This window comes from Olea europaea, chromosome 8 (assembly GCF_002742605.1).
Source record: "Olea europaea var. sylvestris chromosome 8, O_europaea_v1, whole genome shotgun sequence".
Classification (NCBI taxonomy): Eukaryota; Viridiplantae; Streptophyta; class Magnoliopsida; order Lamiales; family Oleaceae; genus Olea; species Olea europaea.
In genome coordinates, this window is record NC_036244.1 from 16,273,356 (window position 1) to 16,286,874 (window position 13,519).

Below are 13,519 nucleotides of genomic sequence, written 5' to 3' on the forward strand. Positions count from 1 at the left end.
GAGTTTCACGATGAAATCTAGAAGCTTTATTGATTGAATCACCTCGTTTAAAAATTTAAGTTGTTGAAAAAAGAAAACACACCTTCGTCACTTCCCTAAAATAATTGATTATACCTTATTGTACATGGACTGAAAAAAATGTTGTTTGAACAGAAAATCTAGCTAGATGAACTATTGACCCATGAAGTTTCACTCGAAGAAGTTAACAAGGCATGAAAGTATCTGAAGCATCCTAGCTGTGTTAAAGTTGTTATCAAATATTAGAGCGAATCAAAGTATACAAGCAGAGAAATAACAAAAGCAGAAATCAGAACCTTGTTTGCGTTTCATATGGCATGCAAGATTAACAACTTCAGTTTAATTTTCGGCAACAACATGGTATGTGCATGCTCAAATAAACAACAACAAACTACCCTATAGTTGCAGGGCACATCGATTTGTGTCTGGGTTGTAGGTTGTGGTGATTAATGGAACGTTACAAACGCTGCAAACTCAAAACTGACGCCTTACCCTGATTTTTCGCGTCCACCACTCCTCGGATGCTACAATGTGACCCGTTGGCGGATCGTACACGACCCCGTTGCAGGATAAGAGTTCGCGGAGGCGTTTATGGTCACGACGCATTGTAGCCCAGTGGTTGCGGAGTTGTTGTTTTGTCCAATTGTAGCCGGACGACGAATTGAATAATGCAACCACACGCTCCCAGCCTTGTTTCGTGAAACACCTGCCATGGCGATAACCTTCAGCAATGGCAGTTTCACAAGCTGCTATGAACGTCATCCGTTCTGCCGGCTTTCACCTCACGTTTCTTCTTGATTCTAAGCCCCTGTTTGCAGGAACTTGTGCATCGGAAGATTCTTGCTGTGGGTCGGAGCCCATCTACAGAGAGGGAGCGTCAAGTGGTCGGAAAAGCAAAAGTAAAATATGAACCGTAAATGGTGTGCTTAGCCGTCGGCTTACCTCAGTAGAGTGTGAATCCATGAGGTTTGTCGTCGATTTCAACCAGAGGCAGCAGGAATGTCGGCGTTGGACTACCGACTTTTTGCCGACCAAAATGAATTTGTGCAGACTGGGAACACGAACGCACGCCCAGAAGAAAATGAATCCCGGACGGTACCTTGTATTCTTGCTCCGTTGTCGGTTGATGGTCGCTTTCCGAGTAAGACCTCAAACAGACCTCCTTAAAATAGTTGAGAAATGCATAAATAAGTTATGAATCCATTTCGAGTTTCACGATGAAATCTAGAAGCTTTATTGATTGAATTACCTCGTTTAAAAATTTAAGTTGTTGAAAAAAGAAAACACACCTTCGTCACTTCCCTAAAATAATTGATTATACCTTATTGTACATGGACTGAAAAAAATGTTGTTTGAACAGAAAATCTAGCTAGATGAACTATTGACCCATGAAGTTTCACTCGAAGAAGTTAACAAGGCATGAAAGTATCTGAAGCATCCTAGCTGTGTTAAAGTTGTTATCAAATATTAGAGCGAATCAAAGTATACAAGCAGAGAAATAACAAAAGCAGAAATCAGAACCTTGTTTGCGTTTCATATGGCATGCAAGATTAACAACTTCAGTTTAATTTTCGGCAACAACATGGTATGTGCATGCTCAAATAAACAACAACAAACTACCCTATAGTTGCAGGGCACATCGATTTGTGTCTGGGTTGTAGGTTGTGGTGATTAATGGAACGTTACAAACGCTGCAAACTCAAAACTGACGCCTTACCCTGATTTTTCGCGTCCACCACTCCTCGGATGCTACAATGTGACCCGTTGGCAGATCGTACACGACCCCGTTGCAGGATAAGAGTTCGCGGAGGCGTTTATGGTCACGACGCATTGTAGCCCAGTGGTTGCGGAGTTGTTGTTTTGTCCAATTGTAGCCGGACGACGAATTGAATAATGCAACCACATGCTCCCAGCCTTGTTTCGTGAAACACCTGCCATGGCGATAACCTTCAGCAATGGCAGTTTCACAAGCTGCTATGAACGTCATCCGTTCTGCCGGCTTCCACCTCACGTTTCTTCTTGATTCTAAGCCCATGTTTGCAGGAACTTGTGCATCGGAAGATTCTTGCTGTGGGTCGGAGCCCATCTACAGAGAGGGAGCGTCAAGTGGTCAGAAAAGCAAAAGTAAAATATGAACCGTAAATGGTGTGCTTAGCCGTCGGCTTACCTCAGTAGAGTGTGAATCCATGAGGTTTGTCGTCGATTTCAACCAGAGGCAGCAGGAATGTCGGCGTTGGACTACCGACTTTTTGCCGACCGAAATGAATTTGTGCAGACTGGGAACACGAACGCACGCCCAGAAGAAAATGAATCCCGGACGGTACCTTGTATTCTTGCTCCGTTGTCGGTTGATGGTCGCTTTCCGGTGACCTTTGCGAAAATCACGCAAATGAATGGAGGGTCTTCTGCAGAAGGCGTTGCTGGAGACGAAAATGAGACTTTAGTCCCTGGAGAGAGTCTGGAGATAGAGTGTTTTGGGAAAGCGGTAGAAGGGCAAAGGAGAAAAGAATATATATTTCTACCATGTGACTCTTTAATGGGCGTCAGAGAGCTGTAGAACCAAACTGTCCAATTTTTCATTAAAATGAGCCAAAAATATGGCACAAACAGGGGCTTAAAGTTCAAATAGGGGTTGTCTTCCACGAGATATTGAGAAGAGGTTTTGTGTTGAATTAGACAGTCGGTGATTATCATATATGTGCAGAAAGTGGATGGAGCGGTGTTAAATACTGCCCCCGTTTGGCCCCCATTTTCTAGAAATGAAAATGGGTGGAATAGTATTTTTTTGAAAAATTAATGGTTGAAAAAGAAGGAAAAATTTTCGATTTACATGTAATATTATTTTATGAAAGATTGTGTGGTTGAAAATAAGATAGAGAAAAATGTAATGTAATGAAATTTAATGGGGGCCAAACGGGGGCACTATTTGTATACCCTCGTTGACTATCGTCAAGATATAATTGATTGATTTACAAAAGTTTTTATAATGAATGGTGTAGATTTTGTCAGCTCACGAATGTCAACAAAAATTGTCAATCATGGTTGTATCTGTAGCATTGTTCACTACCATTAGCCATTCAGCTGTGCTAATACCTAGTTGTTTTGACTTTTGAGTAGTATTTTAAAATACGTAATGTTTGGCGATGTGTGAAGGTCAAGTTATGAGTTAAGCGAGCTTAGACGAAGTATAAACGTAAAAAAACGTTTTCTTATTTTAATATTATTTTAACTTTTTAATCAATCAAAAAATTATTTAATAATTAAAAATAATACATATCAAACATCTAAATATATTCATAGGAACTTTATACATTTTTCAAAGTTTCCTTTCAAATGTAAATACTAAATAGTAAATAGATAGGAATTTTTGAAAATTTTCATTCGTTCAAAGTTTTAAGCGATTGATTTGAATTTAGAGTAGATAAAGTAAAGAAATCAACCTTTAAATTATAAATTAAAAAATTGCAAAAAAATAAAAATAAAAATAAAAAGATAATAATGTGCGCCTAACGGTCAACAATTGCTGTTAATCGCTAAATAAGACGCTTGGCTTGGCTTTTCCACCGTGCATCGCGCCTAGGCGACTTCTTGATGTCGTCTAAGCACGCCTTTTAGAACACTACTTTTGTGAGAGAGAGAGAGAGAGAGATTTTGGGGAAACTCTCAACTATCAATTGTTGAGGAAGTTTCTATACTTATCCCTATTTGAAATAGTAAATTTTTTAAAAATGTATAATTAAAAAGTGAAAAAATTTGTACTTACGTGGAAAATATTTTATTGCAACAATGTCTAATTGAAAGTAAATTTGAAAAAAAAAATGGAAAGAAAGAAAAGAAAGAGTTTAAAATAATGATAGACAAATAGGGGTTCATATTAGGGAGATCTTTACAAAACGCGACTATTATATGTACCTTACAAGAGTTATAGCTAAAAGTAAGCATAATGACTTGTGAATTGTGATACTGCTTCAACAAGCATGTAAGTTTTAACTCGAGTCTTGTTTAGTTGAAATAAAAAATAAAAAAAATAAAAATTTTTAATCAAATTAAATAATTAATTTTAATAATATATTTTATAAGATTCACAACTTTTTAATCATCTATTTTATTAACTTTTATTAAAATCTATTTAAAATCTTGTCTTCCAATTTGAAAAGCAGAAATATGATAATAGAGGGGAAACAAAAAGAAATGTCCGAATTCCCACAAGATGAAAGGGACTTATGAGCATAGGCCTCCACAAGTACCCGTACACTAATGGTGGAAACAAGAAGAAGAAATTATTTCAATTTTTACGTCTTTTCTTATCTAGCCCTGTTTGGGAGGCATTCTCACCTCCATTATAATAAAAATTTCAACCGTTGGCTCTGCAATGGATCCCTTGGTTGTTGTCATTATTGACACGTGTCAATAATAATTTGAATTGTCAATTAATATGGGCGTGAAAATGATAGAGTTGTCCCTCCATATTTTTATACTTACGCGGAAATGAAGGATAGAGATGGTAATCGGCAAAATCAAACCACACTGGAATGGTCAAACGATGTGGCCACCTAATAAGAGTAACTTTAAATAGGGCCATACCTATGTTTTTGCAAGGCATGAGGCAAATTTAAAATTTGGACTCTTAGATTGTAACAAGCAATCAATTTTTTTTGTTTATAAGGATCCGTCTTGTATGACTTTTATTTTTGCTTTTGGATGAAACATCTTGATTTTTGTTTGAAAACTTATTTTCAAAAGTATTTTCTATTCCAAAAATACTTTTAAAAAAAGTCATATTGGACCAACCACTAAAAATCCTTCTAAGTATCAAAAACATTTTTATAAAATTAGCCAAATCAGTTCAAAATAGTTTTTGAATCTTAAAAGCTTCCTTTGACTTTTCAAAAGTTATGTAAAACTGGTTTTAAGGGTATTTTTTGGCCCCCTACAGAGTTGGGCTTGAGACAGTGGCCTCTTGGGCCTCTCATTAGATCCAGCTCTGACTTTAAACTTCTATAAATAATGGCCTTCTAAATTTTTAATTGATAGTCACAACGAGTCTTGAATTTATTTTCACAAACTACTTAGTAAATGGTGTGGTTATATTATATACACTTAGATGGAGATGTTAAATAATGAAAATATGAACAATGGCACTCGAAAATTATTCAATTTCTAAAGGGCAATTGTTGTATAATATATGTTGGTGACATTACTTCTTCCAGTCTTCCTTTTCTTAAGAGTATTGGCTAACTTGTTGATGCTACTTGTTCAAGTATAATACTTAAATTTTGTGTAAAAAAATTTTTATAAATAATTTCCCCCTTTCATTCATTGCAAATTTGCAATCAATTTTCATGGGATTCTCTAAGGAGGCCTGCTATATGGACCCTGGACGAGGAATGTTTTCTGTCTCTAAGTTGTAATGCTACTAGTGAATTAGTGCATATATTGGGAATGTAAGGTATAAATATTGGTTATTAATCACCTGAATTGTAGCTTTGGCCTCAAAATATGCAAGACATTGGATTTGCGATGAACTACAATGTTATATGATCTCCGAATACCCGGTGTTGATTTGACATTCCATAACTTTGAAGAACTCTTTAGAGGTGAACAAATGCAAACCAGAGTTTGGTTGAGAGTGATGACAGATAGAGCATGCTCTTTTGTAAAGAAATATTCATCAAGTAAGTTGGAAAGGGTCCGTGAAAGAACTACTGAGGTTTGATATATCTTATCTTGCTACTTACTCTTGAATTGTTTTGAGAGTTTTCGAAGACTTGTCAACGAACAAAAGTGTGTGATGTCAATAATGGTTTGGCAAAAAATTGGACAAAACTCATTATAAGGAACAAGATTCAAGTGATTAACAATAAAGTACAAAGACAGAATGTTAGGAATAACCAAGGGTAGTTTGCGGGAAAACATATGAATCAATATATGGAGTTCTTGCTCTTTTGGTCAAGCAGATCGGTATTAAATTGTTTGATAAGCACGATAGTATCTTCATTCTTTCTCTTTTGTTTACTTCCTTATTTTCTTTCTTTATGAGAAGATGTCTAGGGCTTCTTGCATTGTGCAATCAGTTGATCCTAGCAAAGATTTTTCTTCTTCTAATTAAGTTCGTCACTTCTGACCAATTAATGTACATCTTCGTCTAATTCTTTGACGATCCGAATCCTTAATGATCGAGTGTCACTTTATCATAAACTAAAACTAATTTAAAGAATATTCAACACAATCATATAAATTATTAAAGCACTTATCAAAATCCAAATAATGCAATGAATTTAACGAGTTAACTTGAAACGATAAATATTTTAAAACATTTAAATCAAATTAAGTAATAAGAGTTTGAAAACGCAATAATTTTATTATTAAAACTTTTGCCACCATAAGCCATCTCCGTGCCAATCGCCTTGAATCATCAATTAACTGAAAACTAGAAACATAATGGGGTAAGAATAATTCTCAATAAGCGGGCATGATAATGAATTCATATATGTATTTCTACAAAAAATAGACTGAATTTATATGATGCTAAATACTCGTTCGTAGCACTACTAAACTCCGGTCCATTCTTAATAAAATATATGTAACATGGAGCAAACATAATATAGCCATAGAAGTATTACATATACAAACATTAGCCCTAATAAACATAAAGTACAACTTACTTTCTTACTGGACAATTCAAAATGATAAAAAAGGGTTATTATTGGGAAGAGATCCTTGAGTCACTTGTGGGATTGATTATTTATGTGTGATTTTATATGTGTACGGCAATATTTAATATAAAAACAAAAGGAGAAAGAGAGGAAGCGGAGAGACAAAGTTATAGAGGGAGAGTGTGTAAATAGTTGTTGAGAGATAGTTTATTGTTGGGTTTTCTTTTTATAATGTAAATTCTTGATCATGTGTAGAAAAATGAAATAAAATGGATAAATGTTAGGCATAATCAATGTATAACTGATGTATTGTCATGAAAATGGTCAACTCAATACATTTAATCACGTTGTCAAATTAATTACATTGGATTGAAATGTGGTAATGAAATGTGGTAAGAATAATGTATAAGGTCAATAAATCATCTTTAATTAAAATCAATTGACATATTTTTATATGTTTTACGCATGATTTCCTTTAACTTCCAAAACAATTATCGATATACGCCCTCAAACTATTAGTCAACAACTAATAAGACTATTAGACTAGACAAATAATCAACAAGGTCATTAAATTTTAATAATAGAGCACTTAAGTCCTAAATTTAAATCTAACTAGTAGTAAAGATTTGGGACGTTACAGATTCGGCCATCTTATTCAGTATCATCGATTCATCATTCTCCATCTCAAGGATCTCAGCTGAAAAACAGTAATTCTGAACACAACGATGACAAAAATTTTCCACAAGTTAATGAAACAGTTACTTAGGCGATTCATCTAACCCTGAAAAAAGCTTGGTGAAATGCCTCGACTCTATGCTAACTGATTTTTTACCATTTAATTTAGAACTGAGATTTATCAGGTTGGAAATTAATACCAATCTATAGGTCAAAATGCCAAAAGCCCCCCCCCCCCCCCCTTTCTCTTTGTGAACAATATTTTTTTTTTCCCAGTTGGTTAAGAATTATTATTTCGACACCTCCTCGCCCATGAATGTAGAAAACATTGAGATTGAGAAAAAATAAATTTTAAAAAAATGGAACTTAAGACAACCAAAATAGACAAGGACTAATGTGAAAAGTAAAAAGAATATTGAAATGCTCGGTCAACTTTATCTGATGCGTTTTCTGTCTGCCATATCACGTGGTGGTATCAACTAGTAAAGGGCAGTACGTTACAAGGACTGGAATGGCAAGAAATTAAAAAATGAGGAAGTAGTAATGCAATATTGAAAAGTTATGGAAACCCTAGAAAATTCTTAACGCGTTTTCTTTTTCTATATATATTGCCTTGTTCGTGTTCATTTGACATACGGAGAGAAAGGGTTGGTGGAGAAGGGGGAAAGGAAATGGGTGTAGATGAAGTTATTGGAATGGAGTTCTGCGGAAGGAAGGAATTTCCTCCTGTTTCTTTCCGAGTCCTCCCATTCCAACAATTTCCTCTGGATTCCTTTCTTTCCCTAACTTCTCCAAGTTTCGATTTCAGATCTCCTTTTTTGTGTTATTATGAATTTGTTTCTAGGGTGGATTGGATTCCACTCTTCTCGTTTATATTTAGTGTTTGTTATATGTTGTTAGATCTAGCGGTAAAGCAAATCAGATTGAGGGAGTAAAGCTGCTGACAAGATCGAAGTAAATTAATAATTCCCCTTGAAGATGCTTGTTTGATTGTTATTTCTGTGAGATTGATACTTGTCTTTTAATTTGCATAAATTGTGCGAATTCATCTATATGCTTTGCACCTCGAATCTATGTTTTGGTGTTCAACTAATTGATTAACCTTTAAATAAAATACATACCTTGGGATGGTATTTCATATAAATTACTCTTGGGTTAAATCACCCAATACATGACGGTGTTCAAAAAATAAGGGGGTTTTCAAGAATAACCCATTTCATTTTCATGGACGAAGCTTGAGGTGCAGGCAGGGGTTCATATCATGGCGTGCGTGGCGTGGGGTTTGGGCTAATTTTTTATACAAGTGGGTCCCATGTTAGGAGTTTTGGGTTGTGGGATGTAGGACCCACCTGTTGTGAGGTTTGATGAGAGTTTTGGGGTTGTGGGATGCGGGACCCACTTGCCCCGAGGGTCGGTAGGAATTTTGGGTTGTGGGACACACCAATAGTTAGAGTCCGTAGGGGTTCTGGGTTCCTGGTTTAAAGCCAGGTCAAGGGGATGTACATACCTTGAAATTTTCTGTCAAATGCTCCTGTTTGGCCCTATTAATTTATATTTCATTTTTTTTTATTTTTAACTATACAATTTTTTATAAAATAATATTATACGTAAATTGAAAAATCTTCCTTTTTTTTGCAACCATTCATTTTTTTAAAAAATACTATTTCACCAATTTTTATTTTCTTAAAATGAGGGCCAAACAGGGGCTATGGATTTCGAAAAAAAAAAAAAAAACAACGTAGAATGAAAAATTTTGGTTTTTTATATTATTTGAAGATTCGAATTTTGTACTATGGGTCTGTTTGATTACAAAGATAGAATTTTGGTGGAAAGAAAATGAATTTCAGGAAATTGAATTGTTAAGAAATTGTTTTCTTGGGAATTGTCAATTTATTGTGTTTGATTGGTATAATTTTTCATGTGAAAAATGTTAAAATAAAAATATTTTTTAAAGTTCGTTTGATAAAATTTACTGGTATTGAGGATAGAATTTGTTTTCATTGAAAAATAAAAAAAAAATCTAAGAAAATTATCTATCTTTTGGTGTTTGTTTGATTTTATTTTACATGAAAATTGTCAATTAAAGGGAAATTCTTTTTACAATAATTCTTAGAATTTGTTTTCATTGTCAATAAAATAATAATAATTATTATTAAATTAAATTAAAAACTGCTACAGTAATCGAGAAAATGAATTCTCATCATATTGATGAGAATTTATTTTCTTCAATTAGATGGAAAATATCTATGTCGCAACAAAAGCAAAAAAATCAATTTCAGGGAAAATAAATATTATCGAACACTATTAATTGAGTCAAAGATGAAAAACTTATTCAATTTTTCATGAAAAATGATCTAATCAAACACTACCTAAAAACTCACTTGATAAAAGGTACGTGTAACTGTGTATAAGACTTTATTTACATTTATTATGAATAAGATTTGTTCAACTAAAGCAAATTAGAGTTAAAACTCACTATCTATAATTAAATACATTTTAAATTGATTCAATTATTAAAATAATCATACAAACTGTGAGTGGTAGACTATAATCTCAACTTTTGAAATAATTTTTAAGCTATTTCAAACCAACACTAATGGTGCTTGTCAATCCAGTTTTCTCATATCTTAACAACTATAATGTGTTAAGCCTATATCCAAAGTTTAGCCTTACCATAAAAGAGGTCTAAGTGAACAACACAAATGGCCTTAGCCCATTTAATATTGGGCTAATTTTCACTAAATCCAGTAGTCAGGACCAATTTTTTCGTTGGTTCAATGAGCCCAACTCTGGTAACAAATTTTTGGACAATTTACAAAAATACCCTTAAAATTAGGAAGTCTTCTGAAAAATCATATAAAAAAATTTTTAATAGTAAAAAATACTATCTAAAATTAAAAAGTGACACAATGTCACTTTCTTTATAAAAATGGCCACAATGTCACTTTTTATATTACAACAAAAACATACAATCTCACTTATATTAAACGGTAATGTTTGTAATTAAAAAAAGTGATAGAAATTTCAGGAAGACAACTAAAAAAAGTGATAAACACTAATAAAAAAAGGTAATAATGCCACTTTTACAATGTCATTGATTTTAAATGGATATGATATTTGTAACTCATAAATTGTAAATCAAGTTGTAAAATAAATTGTACAAGTTGTATGATATAAAAAATGATAACTACTTAAAGAGGTGATAAAAATTCAAAAAAGTGACACAAATTAAAAAAAAAAAAAGTTACACAAATTCAAAGATGTAATATAAAATAAAATAAAAAGTGACACACTTTACCACATTCTCCTTAAGTAAACACTTTGCATGTATTTAATCTAATTGATTCAAAGTTTTTCTTTTCATACGTATTAATATAAAATAAGGTTTGAATTTGTATGTTCAAATTTTCAAAAATACAGACGTATGCATCTAGTTAATTACTCCAATGAGATAATGTTACCTTTTTTAGATAATTGATAGAATGTCATTTTTATGCAAGTGGGTCCAATGCTGTTGTGAGAGTTGATAGGAGTTCTGGGTTGCGAGACCCACCTATTGTCAGACTCATTAGGGGTTCTGGGTTCCTGGTATATTAAGCCAGGTCAGCGAGATGTACCTTGAAAATTTTCAGCTAAGCTCTAACGCGTTATTATAGATTATGATGAATAGAATATAATATGGATTTCCAAATATTTTCAGCTTCAGATTTTGCACTAAAAAGTCGCTTGGTAAAAGGTATATGTAACTGTATGTATTTTCTACATAGTAATATTCAAATTTTACCTTGGATTTCTTTCATTCTTAGATTGAGATAGTCGATGGAAAATAGATTAACTCTCATAATCAAGAGGTCGAACAATCGAATTCTATTCAATACATATAAAAATACAAATATTTTATGTTATATATTTATGGGATGCTTTGGCCAAAGATTGAGAACAAAAATAATGCACCAACTTTTCAATGGTCATAAAGGACACATTATACGTGTAATGGAAGAATAATAAAGAGAGAGAAATTCGAACATGAGAATTTAAGAGCCGACTGAAGAATTGATTTCAGCTTTGACTTTTCAATGGGTGGACAAATCCACTAACGAAAAAGTGATTTAACAACCCATTTTGTTATTGCATTAGTTTTTTCTTCTACCATCCACGGTGAAGTCCCCGCTTAGCGTTAAATTTGTGACAAAAATTTAAGTTTAATTCAATAGTTAATTTTAACCACACAGTTCATGGAAATGGAATTCACAACTTTCTGACCATACATTTCATCAATTATTTTATTTTATTTTATTTATCAAAATCTACTGAAATCTGATTTTTGACCACCAAACTGGGGCCAAATGTAGAAAAAAAAATGATGTTTCATGCCTTAACATTGTTTGACTAAATATACATTGTGTTGCACATACTACATGCGTTTAAAATGGGGCTACCAACGTGACAAAGGTCGACATCAAAGAAAGAAAATTTAGCATTAACAACTAGCAACATTGTGCATCTCCAAAATCATTTTTCTAGGCTCATCACAAATTCGAATAATAAGAAATTTCTTAGTTTTTATTTTCTTGAAACAACGATATACAAATAAATTAATTTTGATGTTTCTTTGATTAATTTAAGTTACAACTGTTGTAGGATGTCCCCATGGACGGATTTACATGTCCTCACAGAAATTCTGAATTTTTAATTTGAGGTTTTTTTTTTTTTCCCTTTTAACTTCACTTTTGGCATTCCTACTTTTTTCAAGACCATAATTCCATTTTTCTCACAACACATAGGTTTGTCATTTTTATCATATAATTCTCTTTTTTATTCAGTTCATCTACATCGACGTTGGTAGAAGGGTAACGTTTTTCTCCACCTCAATGCTAAACGCATCCAAGTCCTCCATCCACAATTTGTATGATGCTATAGAATTGGAAATCGATGGTTGAATGATATTCTAATTGTGTACATTGAAAACGACGCATTTGAAAATATTGATAATGATGTTATTATTTGACGAGTTTCAAATTATGAAAACATGTAGGCAACATTAATAGTAATGGATTGAATAAATTTCATTAATGTTATGTTGCTTGAAAAAAAATATATGTATATATTAACTTAAATTTTGACCCCACAATAAAAAAATCTGGATCAGTCGCTGAATGTCTCTCCTCAACGTAAGCCACAATCTGTTGGATGGAAAGAAACTTAGGTTGCAGTCGGTTTCCATTTTCATTTTCCATTTTCATTTTCACAATGATTTTTAGTTTTTTCCAAAAACGACCCGTTTTCCGCGTTTTGAGCGTTTTCAATATTTATAACTGAAAAACTCTAAAAAAAGTTGTCTTGCGTTTTCAGTTATAAATTTTAACTTGTTTTCGAAAAATGCGTTTTCGAAAACGACGGATCAAATGCGTTTTCCGCGTTTTCGAAAATGGAAAACAGAAAATGTACCGAAAACGGCAAACCAACAACGGCTTTAATTTTTGGCTTAACTTCTCTTGAAAATTTGCTCATTTCTCACAAAAACATACGTCCAATACAATAATCAAGTGGTTCGTGTATTTCTTTGATACCTTCTCCGAACACATCGTTTGTGTGCCCTCAATCCCAGGGCCCACTCTCTTCATTGTTTCTCTTGTCTCACTCTTTGAGTTGGTTCGAATTATTGCTCACCCTCACGCTTTTTGGGCTCACCGGGGGCCTCATGGTCACCAGCTCTGGAGTGAGTTAGCTCCTTCGCTCGTGCCCCCAATCTGGGAGTCACGGGCTTACTAATAGATTTTTAGGGTTAATAATGGTTAAGCCAAAAAGTGGCCATTATTTGTTGAAATAGTTATATCCATCAGTTTTAATCTTATTCGTGCAAACAGCTCAACTAAATGGATTTAGTGCTGGAAACAACACATTTACCCTACCCAGCAAACAACTAACTTCACTCTTGTCGATCCAACTTTCTTTTGCCCAGCTGCAGTAGCTATTTTGAAAAATGAATTTAAACCCAATATATTCACATTAATTTAATATTTTTATGCCAAAAATGGGAGAATTGAAAAATAATAATAATCAATGTTATAATTTTTTTTTACGGGCTGACTTCCATGCCAACACGCCAACACGAGTAGTTTAGGGAAGCTACACTCCACCTCCCTTTATGTCGTAAGCATGACTTTTTT

General features: G+C 33.5%; 1 protein-coding gene across 1 annotated transcript; it reads right to left on the bottom strand.

Moving 5' to 3' along the window:
• Nucleotides 1-1,717: 1,717 nt before the first annotated feature.
• LOC111398356 (L10-interacting MYB domain-containing protein-like) lies at nt 1,718-2,206 on the bottom strand. Its single transcript, XM_023025271.1, has 2 exons — nt 2,186-2,206; nt 1,718-2,104 (listed from the first exon to the last, which is right to left on the bottom strand). Exons 1-2 carry the CDS (start codon nt 2,204-2,206, stop codon nt 1,718-1,720), a joined length of 408 nt encoding a protein of 135 aa, XP_022881039.1.
• Nucleotides 2,207-13,519: the final 11,313 nt, after the last annotated feature.

Excerpts from the sequence above, each read along its gene's own strand:
- LOC111398356 (XM_023025271.1), bottom strand. The coding sequence starts at position 2,206 with ATGGATTCACACTCTACTGAG. Across the intron at positions 2,105-2,185 it reads TGGATTCACACTCTACTGAG|ATGGGCTCCGACCCACAGCA; the intron begins GTAAGCCGACGG and ends CCCTCTCTGTAG.